Consider the following 14,247-nt stretch of genomic DNA (forward strand, 5'->3'; position numbering starts at 1 on the left):
TCATTAGATATGTTTATTATAACACCGGTCCTCTTTATTTATGATTGTGTTTCATTTATTTACGCCTACTTACTTACAGTCACTGATGACTCCTTACGTGATTTTTTCTAATTAAAAGTTCGGATAATAAAACACCTAGAATTAATAATTCAATTAGGTGGTTCAATAATATCGAGCTTCTTAGATAATTTTTATATCGAGTTATTTTTTCATTAATTGCATCAATTTTTATGCTTTGAAGTTTGGAATGAAGGATGATATTCGTGTTTTTTGGCGCGGTGCCAGCCAAACAACATAACGCTCGAACGAAATACGTATACGTTGATAACCGTGAAAATAAACTTCTATGAATACATTTTCACGGTTTAAACAGTCAAGAAGCAGTATACGTTCGATATTTAGTACGGCAACCGCTTAATCCTTGAGAAAACACGAAAGTTGTTTATATTTACGCAGTGACGTGCGCGATTCCGCAAAACTGGCTCACCAATTTTGGATATCCTATCACCCACCGACTGGTAAGCACTAATTTATCTGCCAATTTTATAAAGAGTACAGTAACTAACATAGGAATATATTTCTATTCGTTTAACCAATATTATAGCACTTTAGTCTTTTGTTATTAGTACGTACCTACGCATCTTAGCCAAAAATTGTGATGTTACTATGTAAAGTTCTAACAGAGTTAAGTACAGTGAGACCGTTTGATCACCCCTGCAATTTTTTGACACCTGAAAATTGCTACACTGATGCAATGAAGTAGATATTACCTACACGTGATTTAGGTCTGGCAATAAGTAGGTATCATTACATCGAAAATAATGAATACTCAAACTCTTTGAGGTCATTCTTACCTATACCTTACCTTACTTAGTAATACCTATGCGTTACGTTATTACCAGACAGGTAACGTCGATTGCGAACCTAGGCCTACATTTTTAAAAGTTTTACTGGTTTTACTAAGTGGCCTGAAACCAGAAATGATTCATTTACATTTGTGTAAATTGTAGTGTACCTTCAAGTAAGTAAAATATTGGCATAATAATAATACCATAATATTATGGTAGCTACAGTACAAGTTTATAGTTTTACTATATTCGCATAGCCTTTCGCCGAGCACATAATCCACAGAACCAGCTTACATTTTACTTATCTATATCTATATCTATATCTTCTTTAATATATAAAAATTAAACCCGTTTCGCGTTGTCACGGCATCACGTGTGAACGGCTGAACCGATTTCGATAATTCTTTTTTTTTAATGTTTGTGGAAGTCCAAGGATGGTTCTTACGGAAAAAAATATTAAGAAAATCTCTACGCTAAGGCGGTACGAAGTTCGCCGGGTCAGCTAGTGTTTAATATTTTTTATTTCCATCTCGGCCGTTTGGTGTAGTGGTTCAGAACGGACTACTATGCCGAGAGGTCCCGGGTTCGATTCCCGGCCGGGCAGAAATTGAAATGATGAATTTTAATTTCTGTGACGGGTCTGGGTGTTTTCTATGTATAATATGTATGTATTTACAAAAAAAAAGTATTTAAGTATGTTTATCCCGTCGTCTAGTACCCATAGTACAAGCTTTGCTTAGGTTTGGGACTAGAGGCGCAGTGTAAAATGTCCAAGGATATTTATTTATTTATTTATCTCAAAAGGAAACAAACATACATCCAGCGGTGATGAAACTCCCCCAATACCAGAGGAGGAGCTGGAACAGCAGAAAATTGAACATGAAAAGCAGGTGCAAAAGGTAAAGCATAAACTTTATTATCCGCAATTATTCGAGTAGGTAACTTAAAACACTTTCATTTGACTTCAACATTTTCGGCAGTTTCGATGAATCAGAATAAGGTCTGAGCTAAGTGTAAGTATAAATAAACATTCAATAAAAATTAACGATTCACTCCTCAGTAGGCACGCGAATTTATTACTAAATGCCTACTGAGGATTTTTTAAAAGTATAAGTGAAGGCAAAGTAGGCTTATAGCTTTACACTACTACATAAGTAGTGGTCACGGCTCTCCTACCCCCTAATTCAACTCCAGAAGCAGCGAACGTTATCTCAAGAAAGAAAGCTCCCATACTTAGTAGTAGCGTAAAAATGGTGAAATGTAAACCTTGGTAAAATAATTACCTACTAGACATATTAAAGTACCTACCGATTCTCAAAATACAACGGGTCGATAAATCGATAAGGCCAAACTGTTTGAATGCAGCGCGAGGCGCTCGATCCAGCAAGGTCAGGTCGATATAGTTGGGTATTTCTTATCGCCACGGTTCTCATCGTCACCTTCGTGGCGAATTTTATATCTAACTTATTTCAACTTTTTGTAAACAAAAATTGTAGCGCTTGATGTGAAGATTGTATTATCAGTAAATCAGTCAAATAGTGAGTCTCGTTTGGAAGATTTAACGTTTTGAATTTTTTGATGCCACGAAAGTCATACTGTAGCTACTTCACAGCAATAATTTTTTCAAATATTTCTACTGTAAATGACTCTTAAGTGTTTATAAAACATATATTTTGTCTTATTTTCATAGATAAATAGCAATAACAAAATATAAATAGGTACCTAATTAAATACAAGATAAAATTTTACTGATTAGGTCACCTACTAAGTTACAAGATTCTACGCAATTGCTTTTAAGGGTGACACTGGTGGCATTCTGAAATGCTAAAGAAGCAAAAAACGGATTATTAGTACCTCAATTAAAAAGAACTCTAACTGATTATCAGTCCCTCAACAAAAATATATTTTTTATTTAGGCCAGAGGGCCTCGTATTTTTGTTGTACAACTTTTAACTCAAACTTCAAATTAAATTTATCTTACAAACAGATACACAGTCACATATACAGACATACATACAGTCATACAGACAGACAACAAAAATACGAGGCCCTTATTTTATTTATTGATGTACTGATCTCTACTTTACCACGTATAATTTATTAGTTATTAAAATTATTGTAAAAACATAAACAACAGTCACTATATTTTAAAATAAACCAAAGCAAGAAATCACTTTCGTGGCCTAAAATCACCTTCGTGTATAAAACACGAAGCTGTACCTCTAGTAGGAAAAACTTTCGAGTTCGTTTCGTTGCGTATTCAAAGTGTCATCGAAAAATTTTGTATGAAAAATTAAACAGCGCCCCCTATATTATAGCCCCCTATATTATAGCCGCCCTAGGGGGCGCTGTTTAATTTTTCATACAAAATTTTTCGATGACACTTTGAATACGCAACGAAACGAACTCGAAAGTTTTTCCTACTAGAGGTACTGATGCCACGAAGGTGACGAAAATTTTAGTTTTTTATGAATTATCCTTAAATTTGGATTTAACGGTTCAAGTCGAATACTACAAAAATAAGTCTAACATGTTAAGTTTTCAATGGCAAAGTTTCAATTAAATTGTTTAAATTTTAGAGGTAGAAAATATTGTTCAAACAAGCGACGGTATGTCTATGGACAATCACAAAAAGCTACGTATTTTTTTCGCGGAGCGACGATCGACCTATCTCACCTCTCCAATGGTCGAAGCGTTACTGACGTTAACCGTACCTCTAGCATGAACAACTTTAGTCTTCGAATCGTTTGCGTATTCGATAAAATTCGATACTCAGTCTTCGAATTAAACGATATAACGTGACAATTTTGATTCTGAAATTAGTTTCGTGCAACCACATCTCATACTAAGTTCAATTTACGACACGTTCACAAAGGCGCTGTTGTAGTTTTCTTACTAAATCTTTTGATGGCGATTCGAGTACGCAAACGATTTGAACTCGAAAGTTTTTCGTGCTAGCCGTATCTACCGAATAGAACACTGTGATTGGTTCCTGGTGTTCGGTTTAACGGCAATCTTGTATTATTACTCAAAATTTTAGGTACCTAAAATCGTGTGACCAACGTATTTCGCTTTCTCAATTCAAAATAATTATAAGAAGATATTTTTTTGACTATTGTGTGGAAAGTATATTTAATTACAATGATTTTAGTATATACTACACACAAATTGAATGAAAATTGTGAATGCAGTAACCAAATGTTTCATTGCAACCGAAGGTGTGACACGATGAGAACGCGAAAAATGACCCCGTTTTTTATCGTATCATGTGATTTTTTCGTATTATTTTTGCTTACGATAAAATTTATTTTGTATGTAGCTAAATACATATTTTATCACCCGATTTAAAAGGTATTGTTCTAACTCATACCGTTTATGAACTATTATTGTGTGACCATCAAATTTGAGTGTAAATGAGAAGTACCCAGTTACGGAAAATTGCTGGCAGGGATTTGTTATGACTTAGCTGAAGTGCACAGGCGGAGGTCCTGGTACCTAGGCTCATAGTCTGTCTTGATAAGACAACAAACATGTAGTAATTGAATGAAGCCTCAGGCCACTTTTTTTCTAGTTTTTGATAGATCGATTTGACCAACAAAGGAACTACTTAAGTAGGTATCCGTCCGTGTTAGGTATTATTAATAATAGACATCAAAACAAAAATAGATATTTGAATAAGCTACTTATGTATTGTGTTGCTATGAAGTTTTAAACATTTAAATTAATATTCAGTGAACCACACAACTATGTACCTATATCTAGGTACTAACTACTATTTAGATAGGATCTCGAATGGCTTAAAGAAAAGATGTGAATTGTGATAATATGTATATCTTACTTGAAATCACACAAAGTGTTCTTTGAATAACAGGAGAAAGAATGCCAAGCAAGGGAGGCAGAAGAGGTTCGACAACTCGACATAGAGCTGTTGCACCAGCGAGCGATCGAAGCGGAAGAAGAACAAAAGCGAGAGGTAACTAACTGAGTGTCATCTGCGTTGGACCTCGCTTCACGCAATCATTTAATTCCACGTTCGATCGTCGTCAGGCTCCTCGTATAGGATGTAATTCTTTGCCTTACAATGTATGAATAATACGTTGCATACGCTTGTTTGTCTAATTTTAACACCATTATTCAATTCAAGACAATACATTCAAGTTGATACGAGATCTAGGTACTTTTCCAATACTTTGTTGTGAAGAATCTTTGCCATAAAAGAATAAGTAAAGTCATTAGGCATACATATAATAAGAAAACATAAAATGTCTACGTAGGCGTCTAGGGTTCCTGACTTTTGATACAATAAAACTTATGCCTGCGCAAAATAGCGTTCCGAAATCGATTAAACCCCTACTCTAAAGCTGTAGATGTAGTAAAGGGCAACTAAGGAACAAGAACATCCAAAGATCACGCCTTTATTAACCCATCTGCCAAAAGCGTGAGGAATGCAAGTTAAACCTTTAATTGAATCAAGCAAATTAATGAGGGTGTGCTTATGCACTGACGACTACATCGCCTGATGATGTAAAAAACTGACACTAATTTACATTTAGATAGCCGAAGCAGTGGAAGAGTTACGTGGCATGAACACCTCGTGGTCTCATCATCGACTTTGCGACTTACAACGTCAAGCTGCCAGGTGGCGGCACAGTCGGCCTTCTATACCAGATACTACTAAACACTACAGGGTAAGTCACGAATGCTTATTTCCACCATAAACTATAACACTACCCTATTCAAACACAACTGTGCTAAAATCATAATAAACGGTTTTACGATGGTATATCGTCGTAGTTGACTCTTTCTTTACACAGAAAAGGGAATTTACTTATTTTGATTCTTCTTGAAATTCAGAGGAAAAAATGTTGGTATAAAGGTACTGGTTCCTCCTCCTACATTCTCTACCTAAAATATATTTAGGCTGGTTTGCACCACTTAACTTTAACGGTAACTTTAACGATAACCGGTGGTTTTTGTACGGAGTTTGACAGATTTTTGACGTTTGTCAAAGTTAAAGTAAGATGTAGCACCATCTTCAGCCAAATTATGTATTATAGTGACTTTCATGGGCTTTCAAATCAATAATCAAACCCAATGCCGTATGTAGATAACAAAGTTTGTTTTGTTCCAGAGCGTCCTGAAGAAGGCATGCAGTGCACAGTTGACCAAGCCTCAGTCCAGCCAGAGTATATGCGAGGAGGACGGCATATTCATCAACTTGTCTCGCCTTGGCCCATGCAGAGGTAAGTTTGCGTGCTTGTTGGTAACTAGTTTATTACGATTTGGTTTGAGCTACATTCAAATATTGTAGGCTTGTATGTTGGTTTTGTTTTTGTTTAGTTTTTTATGATTCAAATATACCTAATAAGTACCAAGCTTTAAATTAAGCCAAATTTAAAAAAAAAACAAGTCAGTTTTCTTACCAGTAGTAGCATAATAACATTATGGAGTAAAATATTATTTCATACAACATTTATGGAAAATTAAAATTAACTGGGACGAAGAAAACCTACCTAACGAGTTTTGTTATGAAGATAATCAAATATTTAAATCTAAATATAATGTGAAATAGTCAGTGTTAGTTAGCGCTTATCTAATCGGATAGGTATTTAAAATAAAAATAGTTTTTATTAATATTAGGTTTCTATCTACAGGGTGTTAGGTAAATGGGTATATGAGCCGACACTAGCCCATGTTAACATGGGCATATAAATGGTATGGCGAAGTCAGAAATTTGATATCATCATTTTATTTTTTTTAATTTTCATACAAAATAAATTTTGTAAAATCCGATTTGTATGAAAATTAAAATAATTAAAATGAAAATATCAANCATACAAAATAAATTTTGTAAAATCCGATTTGTATGAAAATTAAAATAATTAAAATGAAAATATCAATTTTCTGACTTCACCATACCATTTATATGCCCATGTTAACATGGGCTAGTGTCAGCTCATATACCCATTTACCTAACACCCTGTATAAACTTACATAGTTGAGAGGGTGGTGCGACTCTACATTGTGTTGTGCCCGTTTTATCTACTCATACAAAGTACATAACTAACTTTTATAAGAGTAACAGTTGTGGACGTACCTACCTACTTACAGTAATTTTCAATATATTATTACATTCAGTAGGGTGCGGGACAATTGTATAACCGGGTAAGTAATTTAAAATACGATGCTTTTGAATCGTTTTATTACATTCAATATGGACATTTAACAAATTTCGTTTCAAATATTATCGAATTATCACACACAGTACCAGCAATCTAATATTGCTTACTTATCTAATTAAGTACATACAAAAATGATCAAAGTATCGTAAAAGTTAACGAAAATGGTCATAAAATAAAAATTCCAACCCAATTGAGAATCTCATCCTATCGTTGATTATTTAGCAAATATTTTCAAAATTCATAAAAGAGCTACTACTAAATATTTTAGGCTGAGTTGCACCATCTTACTTTAACTTTGACAAACGTCAAGAAGCTGTCAAACTCCATATAAAAACACTAGTTATCGTTATACCTACTCGTAATAGTTACGGTCAAAGTTAGGTGGTGCAACTCAGCCTTAGACTCTTTGTTTCGTAAATTCGATCAATTTAACTATCATAATTATTATACCCTTTAAAAATTTTAATACACCCCTAAAATAAGAGTGTAATAAAATGAATACACGTCTCTATCACATGTGAATTTGTCTCTTGGATCGGAATTGACTTGCCTTAATTAGGCCACATATAATTCTATTAATACAATCAACATACCTATACTTCTAAATCTAACGATATTATCACATAAACCGAGTTCGTGACGTCTTGTCTAATATCACCCAATATTGGGGAGTACAATTTTTGAATGTAGGTAACTATTGTATGTATAATTTAAAACACTTTTTAAACATCTTAGATACATGATCATTTTATACTTATAACTAAAACATCAAATCGCCGTACATAATATTGACCAGGGAAATAGCCTTATAATGTATTACGGTGTTTTGTAAATTTTTAACAGTGTAGAATTAATTAAAAGTTTCGACTTACACAGCAAGAGGCGCGGCGCTCCTGGATCGGTGCGGCCTTTTTTATTGGCATCTCATCATAAAGAATCCTGATCTTCATATCCTGTAAAAATATTAAAATTAAACTCCACTGCATCTTTTAAAACCTTGTATGAACGAAAAGGTTTCCTTTGGTTTACTCTACATTTGGGGTCGGATTAATTGGCCAATTTTTATAGAAAACAGGGCGACCCTCTTTCGTGGGGCCCTAATAACCTTCACGCAGACCCCCTAACCGATGAGGGGCCTTCTCTGCTTAGTTGTTAATCCATTTCTGGACATCTCAAACACTGTATTTAATGGTTACGTTAAAAATTCAACTTTGTTTCCTTAACCAAATTACACTGCAATGTGACCTAGTGTCCAGTGAATCTTACCGGGTATCTTATTATGGGCTCGCTACCCACAGGGGCTGCAGGAGCCACAAAGGCCACAGGAGCCACAGGAGCCACAGAGGCCACAGGAGCCACAGAGGCCACAGGAGCCACAGGAGCCACAGGAGCCACACGCTTTTTCGGCTTCTTTTTGGTGACCTTTGTCCATTCATTTTTGCGAGCCTACAACATATCACATATAAAACGATCAAATAACTGCGTAACCGCCGATGTTATTAATTTTATCGTGGGTAACTTATTAGGCATAAGTATTGTACATAGACACTGAAGGACGAATTACGAAGCTGAAAAGTTGGGTGTGTCTCTACATACAGGGTGTTAGGTAAATGGGTATATGAGCCGACACTAGCCTATGTTAACAAAGCATATAAATGGTATGGTGCAGTCAGAAATTTGATATCATCATTTAAATTTTTTAAATGTTCCTACAAAATAAAATTTATAAAATCAGATTTGTATGAAAATTAAAATAATTAAAATGATGATATCAATTTTCTGACTTCACCATACCATTTATATGCCTATGTTAACATGGGCTAATGTCGGCTCATATACCCATTTACCTAACACCCTGTATATGCTCTACATCAAGTGTAGATATTAAAGATAATAATTATACATAGTAACTTCACTCAAAATCTATTATAACGACATCGACGGGACTAGGTACTCATATTTAGTCGTAAAGACCGATAGTTGTAACAACCAGTGACAGGTATTAATAGGAAAAATAATACATACTCGTACATGGCCGGAAAAATGACTTGAAACAGTGAAATCTAAGTATGATGGTGATTAATTTCAAGAACTTACTCTAGCTTTAGCTTTTGTAGTAGGTGCTGCAGCACTAGCGGTTGAGGTTGACGGCTGGGCCAATAACAATTCTCCTTGAGATTCAGCTGGTCGTTGGGTTTTAGATTCAATAGGGGTTTTAGATTCAAGAGGGGTTTCAGATTCAGTGTGGGTTGTAGACTCAACGGAAGTTTTAAGTTGATCAGGTTTTTTAGATTCCGCGAGTTCTTTAGTTTTCTGGGGTTTTTTAGACTCCAAGCGTTTTTTAGACCCAACTTGTTTTTTAGGGCCAGCGGGTTGTTTAGCACCAGCTGGTTTTTTAGGTTCCTGTAATAAATGAAATCAGTTAATAAAAAAAACCTAAATAACATACGTAGGTACCTAATATGGTACTGTACGGTAAAGAGAAAATGTGTTTAGCACCATTCTCTTGATAGCATACTCGTAAATTTCATTTTGTTATAGCATTAAATATTATTTCATAAGTGACTTGTATGTATGGTGTATATACCTATTTTCTACCAGGAAATATTAATGTACTTACTTTATTAGTTGTGGCTTTTTTTTCCTGTCGTTCTTTTCGCGGCTGTGTAGCCGGTTGCACCTGACCTAGCGATCTTGTGTGAATGCGGCTAGTGGTAGGCGAAGTTTGCGGCTGCAGACTCTTCGCATTCTTCGCAGCAGGTGTTGGGGGCTGAAAACAAAGTATTGTCTTAAGCTTACATTTGTGCTGGATGCCTCCTCATAAATAAATCATAATATGTAGGCTAGATTTAGTAGGCTACATTTTTTGCAATTAGGTACCATGCTATTAGTCACAGTTACAATAATACAGATACGCTTATAAAATAAAAAGAATAAACTTACAATTTTAGCCACAGGTGCTTCTTTAGCAGCAGCTTTGAAAGTCTTCGGCTGAGCCGGTTTTGCTTGAGACTCAGTCGGTATCGTTTCCTGGTAATAAAATGATATAGAAAATATTTTTTAGTGCAATTTTTTAATTTTAGCTATCAACCAGCTTCATGTAAAGGAAAAGCTCAATAATTAAAAGCGTTTACCAAAATGCAGGGTAGTGAATAATGAATAACCATTTCAGCATTAAAATTTTGTAAGTAATAAATACGTTGTAGGTATGTACCTATGTATGTAAATATAAGTGGTACTGCCACCGACCAGACTTACAACCCGGTCAAATTAACTGCGCACCTGGCGGCTGTGACGTCACATTGACGCATTGTTACGAACGGGGCGAATTCGGGGAGATGTGCGGGTGAGTGCGAGGGAGTTTCGCATAACAGCGAGGTTCGCAGGCCGCAGCTAAATTAACCGGGTTGCATGTGGTTACATTAAGTGTATTTAGTGTACAAGAAAGTGTACTTACTTCAGCGCTTGTGGCTGTTTGGTTCTTATTGTTTTTACCGAAATAGTTACCCATCTGTAAAAAACACATCGAGTATATGAAAACTATTTTTATCATGGAAATTAAAAAGTTAAATTTTTAAAAATTCGCTCATTTTCTTACGTTCGTTAATGATCGTGTCTGAATACGATTAGGTTGAGGATTGACATCAGTGGATGTTGACGGCTGCAAATTATGAATAAGTATTAACGTATCAAGAAATAAAAATGCATCAAAATTAATCCAGATTTGCTTAATGGTATATACCGGAGATGTGGCCCCTGTGATAGGATTATAATAAAAATCCTTTTTAGGAACTTTTCTCCCAATCACTTCACTGTAAGGTGTCGGTTGCCCCCATGGCGCCTAAAACAAACCAATATGTGTAATATCGCCCAATTGATATTTTTAATCTTATTATTTGGTGATTTAAGGGTTCATGGGTAAATTGAAAAAATCTAAAGATTTATCTTATCATCTTCGCTATTGTTAAATTCGTTGGTTTTAAATGTAAAATACCGCCAAGGTTTTTAATATCAAAGTTAATAGGTAAGCAAACTAAAAAATTTTTTCAGTGTAGGTGCTACTTACATTTACAGTGAAAACATTGCTTGAGCCTTTAGCGCGATATAAAGTTATTTTATCATCAGCACATAAGGCATGTTGCTTCTGCAAGTTAATAAAACGGGGTTAAGATTCACAATGCTTGTTTCACAATGTGGTAGAGTGAGGCACGAACTGGCCAACTTTAAGTGCGATTACTTTATGTACTCTACATTGTGAAAAATTCTTTTTGGAAGACTTGTGCTAACCACACCAACGCGACTTACGCGACAGGCCAATGACAGGTCGCGCGACCCGTCATTGGCCTTTGATCGCGCCGGCGATGGCGATCTGCATGCGTTATTGTGGTTGAAGCTTTACAAATCCATTGGCTAACATTTTAGGCGGCAACAGTGTTAACGAAAAAAGCCGAATAAACAATAGATAAATAGTTTCCAACCCGGTTTTCACACACTTATGAATAAATTAGGTGGAATTAACTAGCCTTATACTCGTATTTTAACAATACTAATTATTTACCTACACAAGGTGTTTGGCGGAAGGTTAGACAAACTTTGCGGGTGTATAGGTAAGGACATTTTAAGAATACCTGTTCGTCCATTTGACCCTAAGTGAGCTACGTTTTTTTTTTAATTGATATTTTTGTTTTTACTTTTTTTCCGATATTATTTTGACCTAAAAACTGCTTCAATTTTTTACTCGCTTGATTTCAACCGATTTTTTATTTGATACTAATATCGAATAAGTCTTTAGTCAAATAAAATAAATTTCAGACCCAGATATTGATTGGATAGCTAGTTAAGAGCCGCCAAAGTTTAACAAAAGTACAAACCACGATATAAAAATCAACTTAGAATTTAAAAAAAATGGTGATAATGGATTGCCAATGCTCTTAAAAATATTTCTAACTTCTCTTCTTTCCAATGATATATCACATGTAGTAATTTGATATTGAAATTAAAGTTTATGAAAAATGGAACAATAATACAAAAATTATCCATACAAAGTTGATTTTGAATTTTTTTAAACTCTTTTCTTCTTAATGTCACTTATTTTTAAATTCGTTTTGAAATAATACATACAATATCTATCTGCGATACCTAATCAAAGTGTAATAATACACAATAATATTTCCATAACGATTTCAAGTGTATTAAAATAATTGCTACATTTAAATGGTGCAAAAAGAGTCACTTTACGAGCTTGAGCGTTAAGAAGCTATGAGAAGCTAACTATAAGACGTAGCAAAAAAAATAGTGTTCCTAATTTAAACATCAGTAAGGTTCTAATTAAAAAATAATACATTAAATAAGTCATATGTGAATAAGTAAACAAATGTGTAAGCAATCACTGCACAACAAAATTGCAACTTTTGGCAGATGATTGACTTTCATTACATGATGTTTACTAATTTGACGTCGCTGATTCTGAATCTGCCGTCCATTTTTTCGTAGCAGCTCTTGTTTACGTGTTATAGCTTCCACTCAAAAATTGCTAAATTTCAGTCTTAATTCGCCGACAGTTCAAAAAATACTATGTTTTCTTTGTATAATTTAATATGGTAGCATTAAGAAGTGTTTGTGTGAATGATCTAAATCAACTTTGTTTCATTTGCGGAGAGGATATGTTTAAAAAATCCGTTTAAATGTGACAATGTTACGTTATGTGTACAAAGTTCGTAAAATTGGCTTACAAAAATTAGTTTGGGGACCCAGGGGAAATGAAAGATAAGCCTTGAATTCCGCAAAAGGCGTGGAAAAGATGCGTTGACTTTTTTAGTTTGTGAACAAATAAGAATATGTGTAGATTTAGGTACGAAACCACTATGATCTGAATGGAACCCTTGAACCATAGCGACGACTGTTATTTTTATTTTTGAACAGAAATGGTTTTAACCAAAAAAAATTGAACTAAATGGTAATTCCTTGCATACGTTTGGCATGTAGACGTCTTTTCAACCCTAAGAAGTCACCTGAACCTCATGCTGATACTTCACAGGAGGATTTTGAGGCGAAAACTGGCAGTGTGGTAGAGACTTTGAATGTGACCCGAAAATTTCAAAACCATGTAGCCAAGATGGTTTAAACGATCATTTTAGAGATCTAGGATCTTCAAGTCTTCAGTAAAGACGTGAAATGAGTTATTTTTGCAATACAATTTTTTTTTTTTTGGAAAATCCGAAAAAATCATTCTATTCTTACACATCAAACAACGTATGAGTCACTTACAAACATGTTTTTTGGTTGGATGTAATAGAAACATCAAACTACACTCTCTTCGCAATCACCTGAACAATTTTATCACAACTCTTAAGGATCTAAGTGAAGAACATGGCGAGCAAATCCACCAGAGCCTTCGTACGATAGAGGGACGCTATCAGTGCCACTGGAATGCACACATGATGGCTGACTGCTGTTGAAGCATTCAGAAGAGCTGTCTGCCTTCAGCTACAGCAAGGAAGTCAAATAAAAGAAAGTTTTTTCAACTTAACAACTTCATAAAATAGGATCATCTCTAAAAAAAGGGTGTTTTATTTCAAAAAGACCCAAGTGTCATATTTTTTTAACCAGAGCTGATACAGACATTTCAATCACAGATTTGAAATCGCCATTAAAAATTGGACTAATATCATGTAACATAACCCAATCATCAGAAATGCTGTTGTGCAGTTATTGATGCAATGACTTTTAAATTAAATAATTAAGTAAGTATTAATACTTCTAATGGTAATTAACAAATTAATAGAGCAATAGTTTGCAAGTTACATGTATTGACATACCCTTCTGCCTCGTTTGCCAGTTTTTGGTATAGTTTCAACAGCGGGGCCCTAAAACGCAAATTGTGCGGTGTCAAATTATTTACATACCTAAAGTTATTTGCAATTGCATCAAGGAATAAAGGCGGCGATGTACACATGCCAGTAACTGTCATAATTATACTGGGATAGCATGTATGTATGCACTATAATTGATTAAAAATTTTACTACTTGGAATTAAGGGCGCAAATGGAGAAGCTTCGTGATGTTGAAAACATTATATTTCACTGAATGGGATTAAAATATAGACCAACATTATTTTTGAAATCCATCAAGAAATGGCTGAGAAATAAATTATTTAAATTACCTACATATTTTCGCGTGAAACTCAAACATAAGCGGATTAGGCGGTGCGTTAAATT

The 14,247-nt window shown here is 34.7% G+C and overlaps 1 protein-coding gene across 5 annotated transcripts in view; it reads left to right on the plus strand.

Annotated features, from left to right (window-relative positions):
* Positions 1-312: 312 nt before the first annotated feature.
* Hk (potassium voltage-gated channel subfamily A regulatory beta subunit hyperkinetic) overlaps positions 313-14,247 on the plus strand; it is a 29,744-nt gene continuing 15,809 nt past the window's right edge. For 3 of the 5 annotated variants that reach the window (XM_028311653.1, XM_028311654.1, XM_028311656.1), the window contains exons 1-4: positions 313-518; positions 4,720-4,821; positions 5,402-5,536; positions 5,980-6,091. In XM_028311653.1, the coding sequence (XP_028167454.1) occupies positions 5,432-5,536; positions 5,980-6,091 (217 nt within the window). In that variant the 5' untranslated portion in view covers positions 313-518; positions 4,720-4,821; positions 5,402-5,431. Of the gene's footprint in view, positions 519-1,652; positions 1,748-4,719; positions 4,822-5,401; positions 5,537-5,979; positions 6,092-14,247 lie in introns of all 5 variants that reach the window. The other 2 variants (XM_028311655.1, XM_028311660.1) reach the window with 2 other exon arrangements.

This window comes from Ostrinia furnacalis, unplaced genomic scaffold, assembly GCF_004193835.3.
Source record: "Ostrinia furnacalis isolate ACB-3 unplaced genomic scaffold, ASM419383v2 OfSCF3526, whole genome shotgun sequence".
NCBI classification, from domain to species: domain Eukaryota; kingdom Metazoa; phylum Arthropoda; class Insecta; order Lepidoptera; family Crambidae; genus Ostrinia; species Ostrinia furnacalis.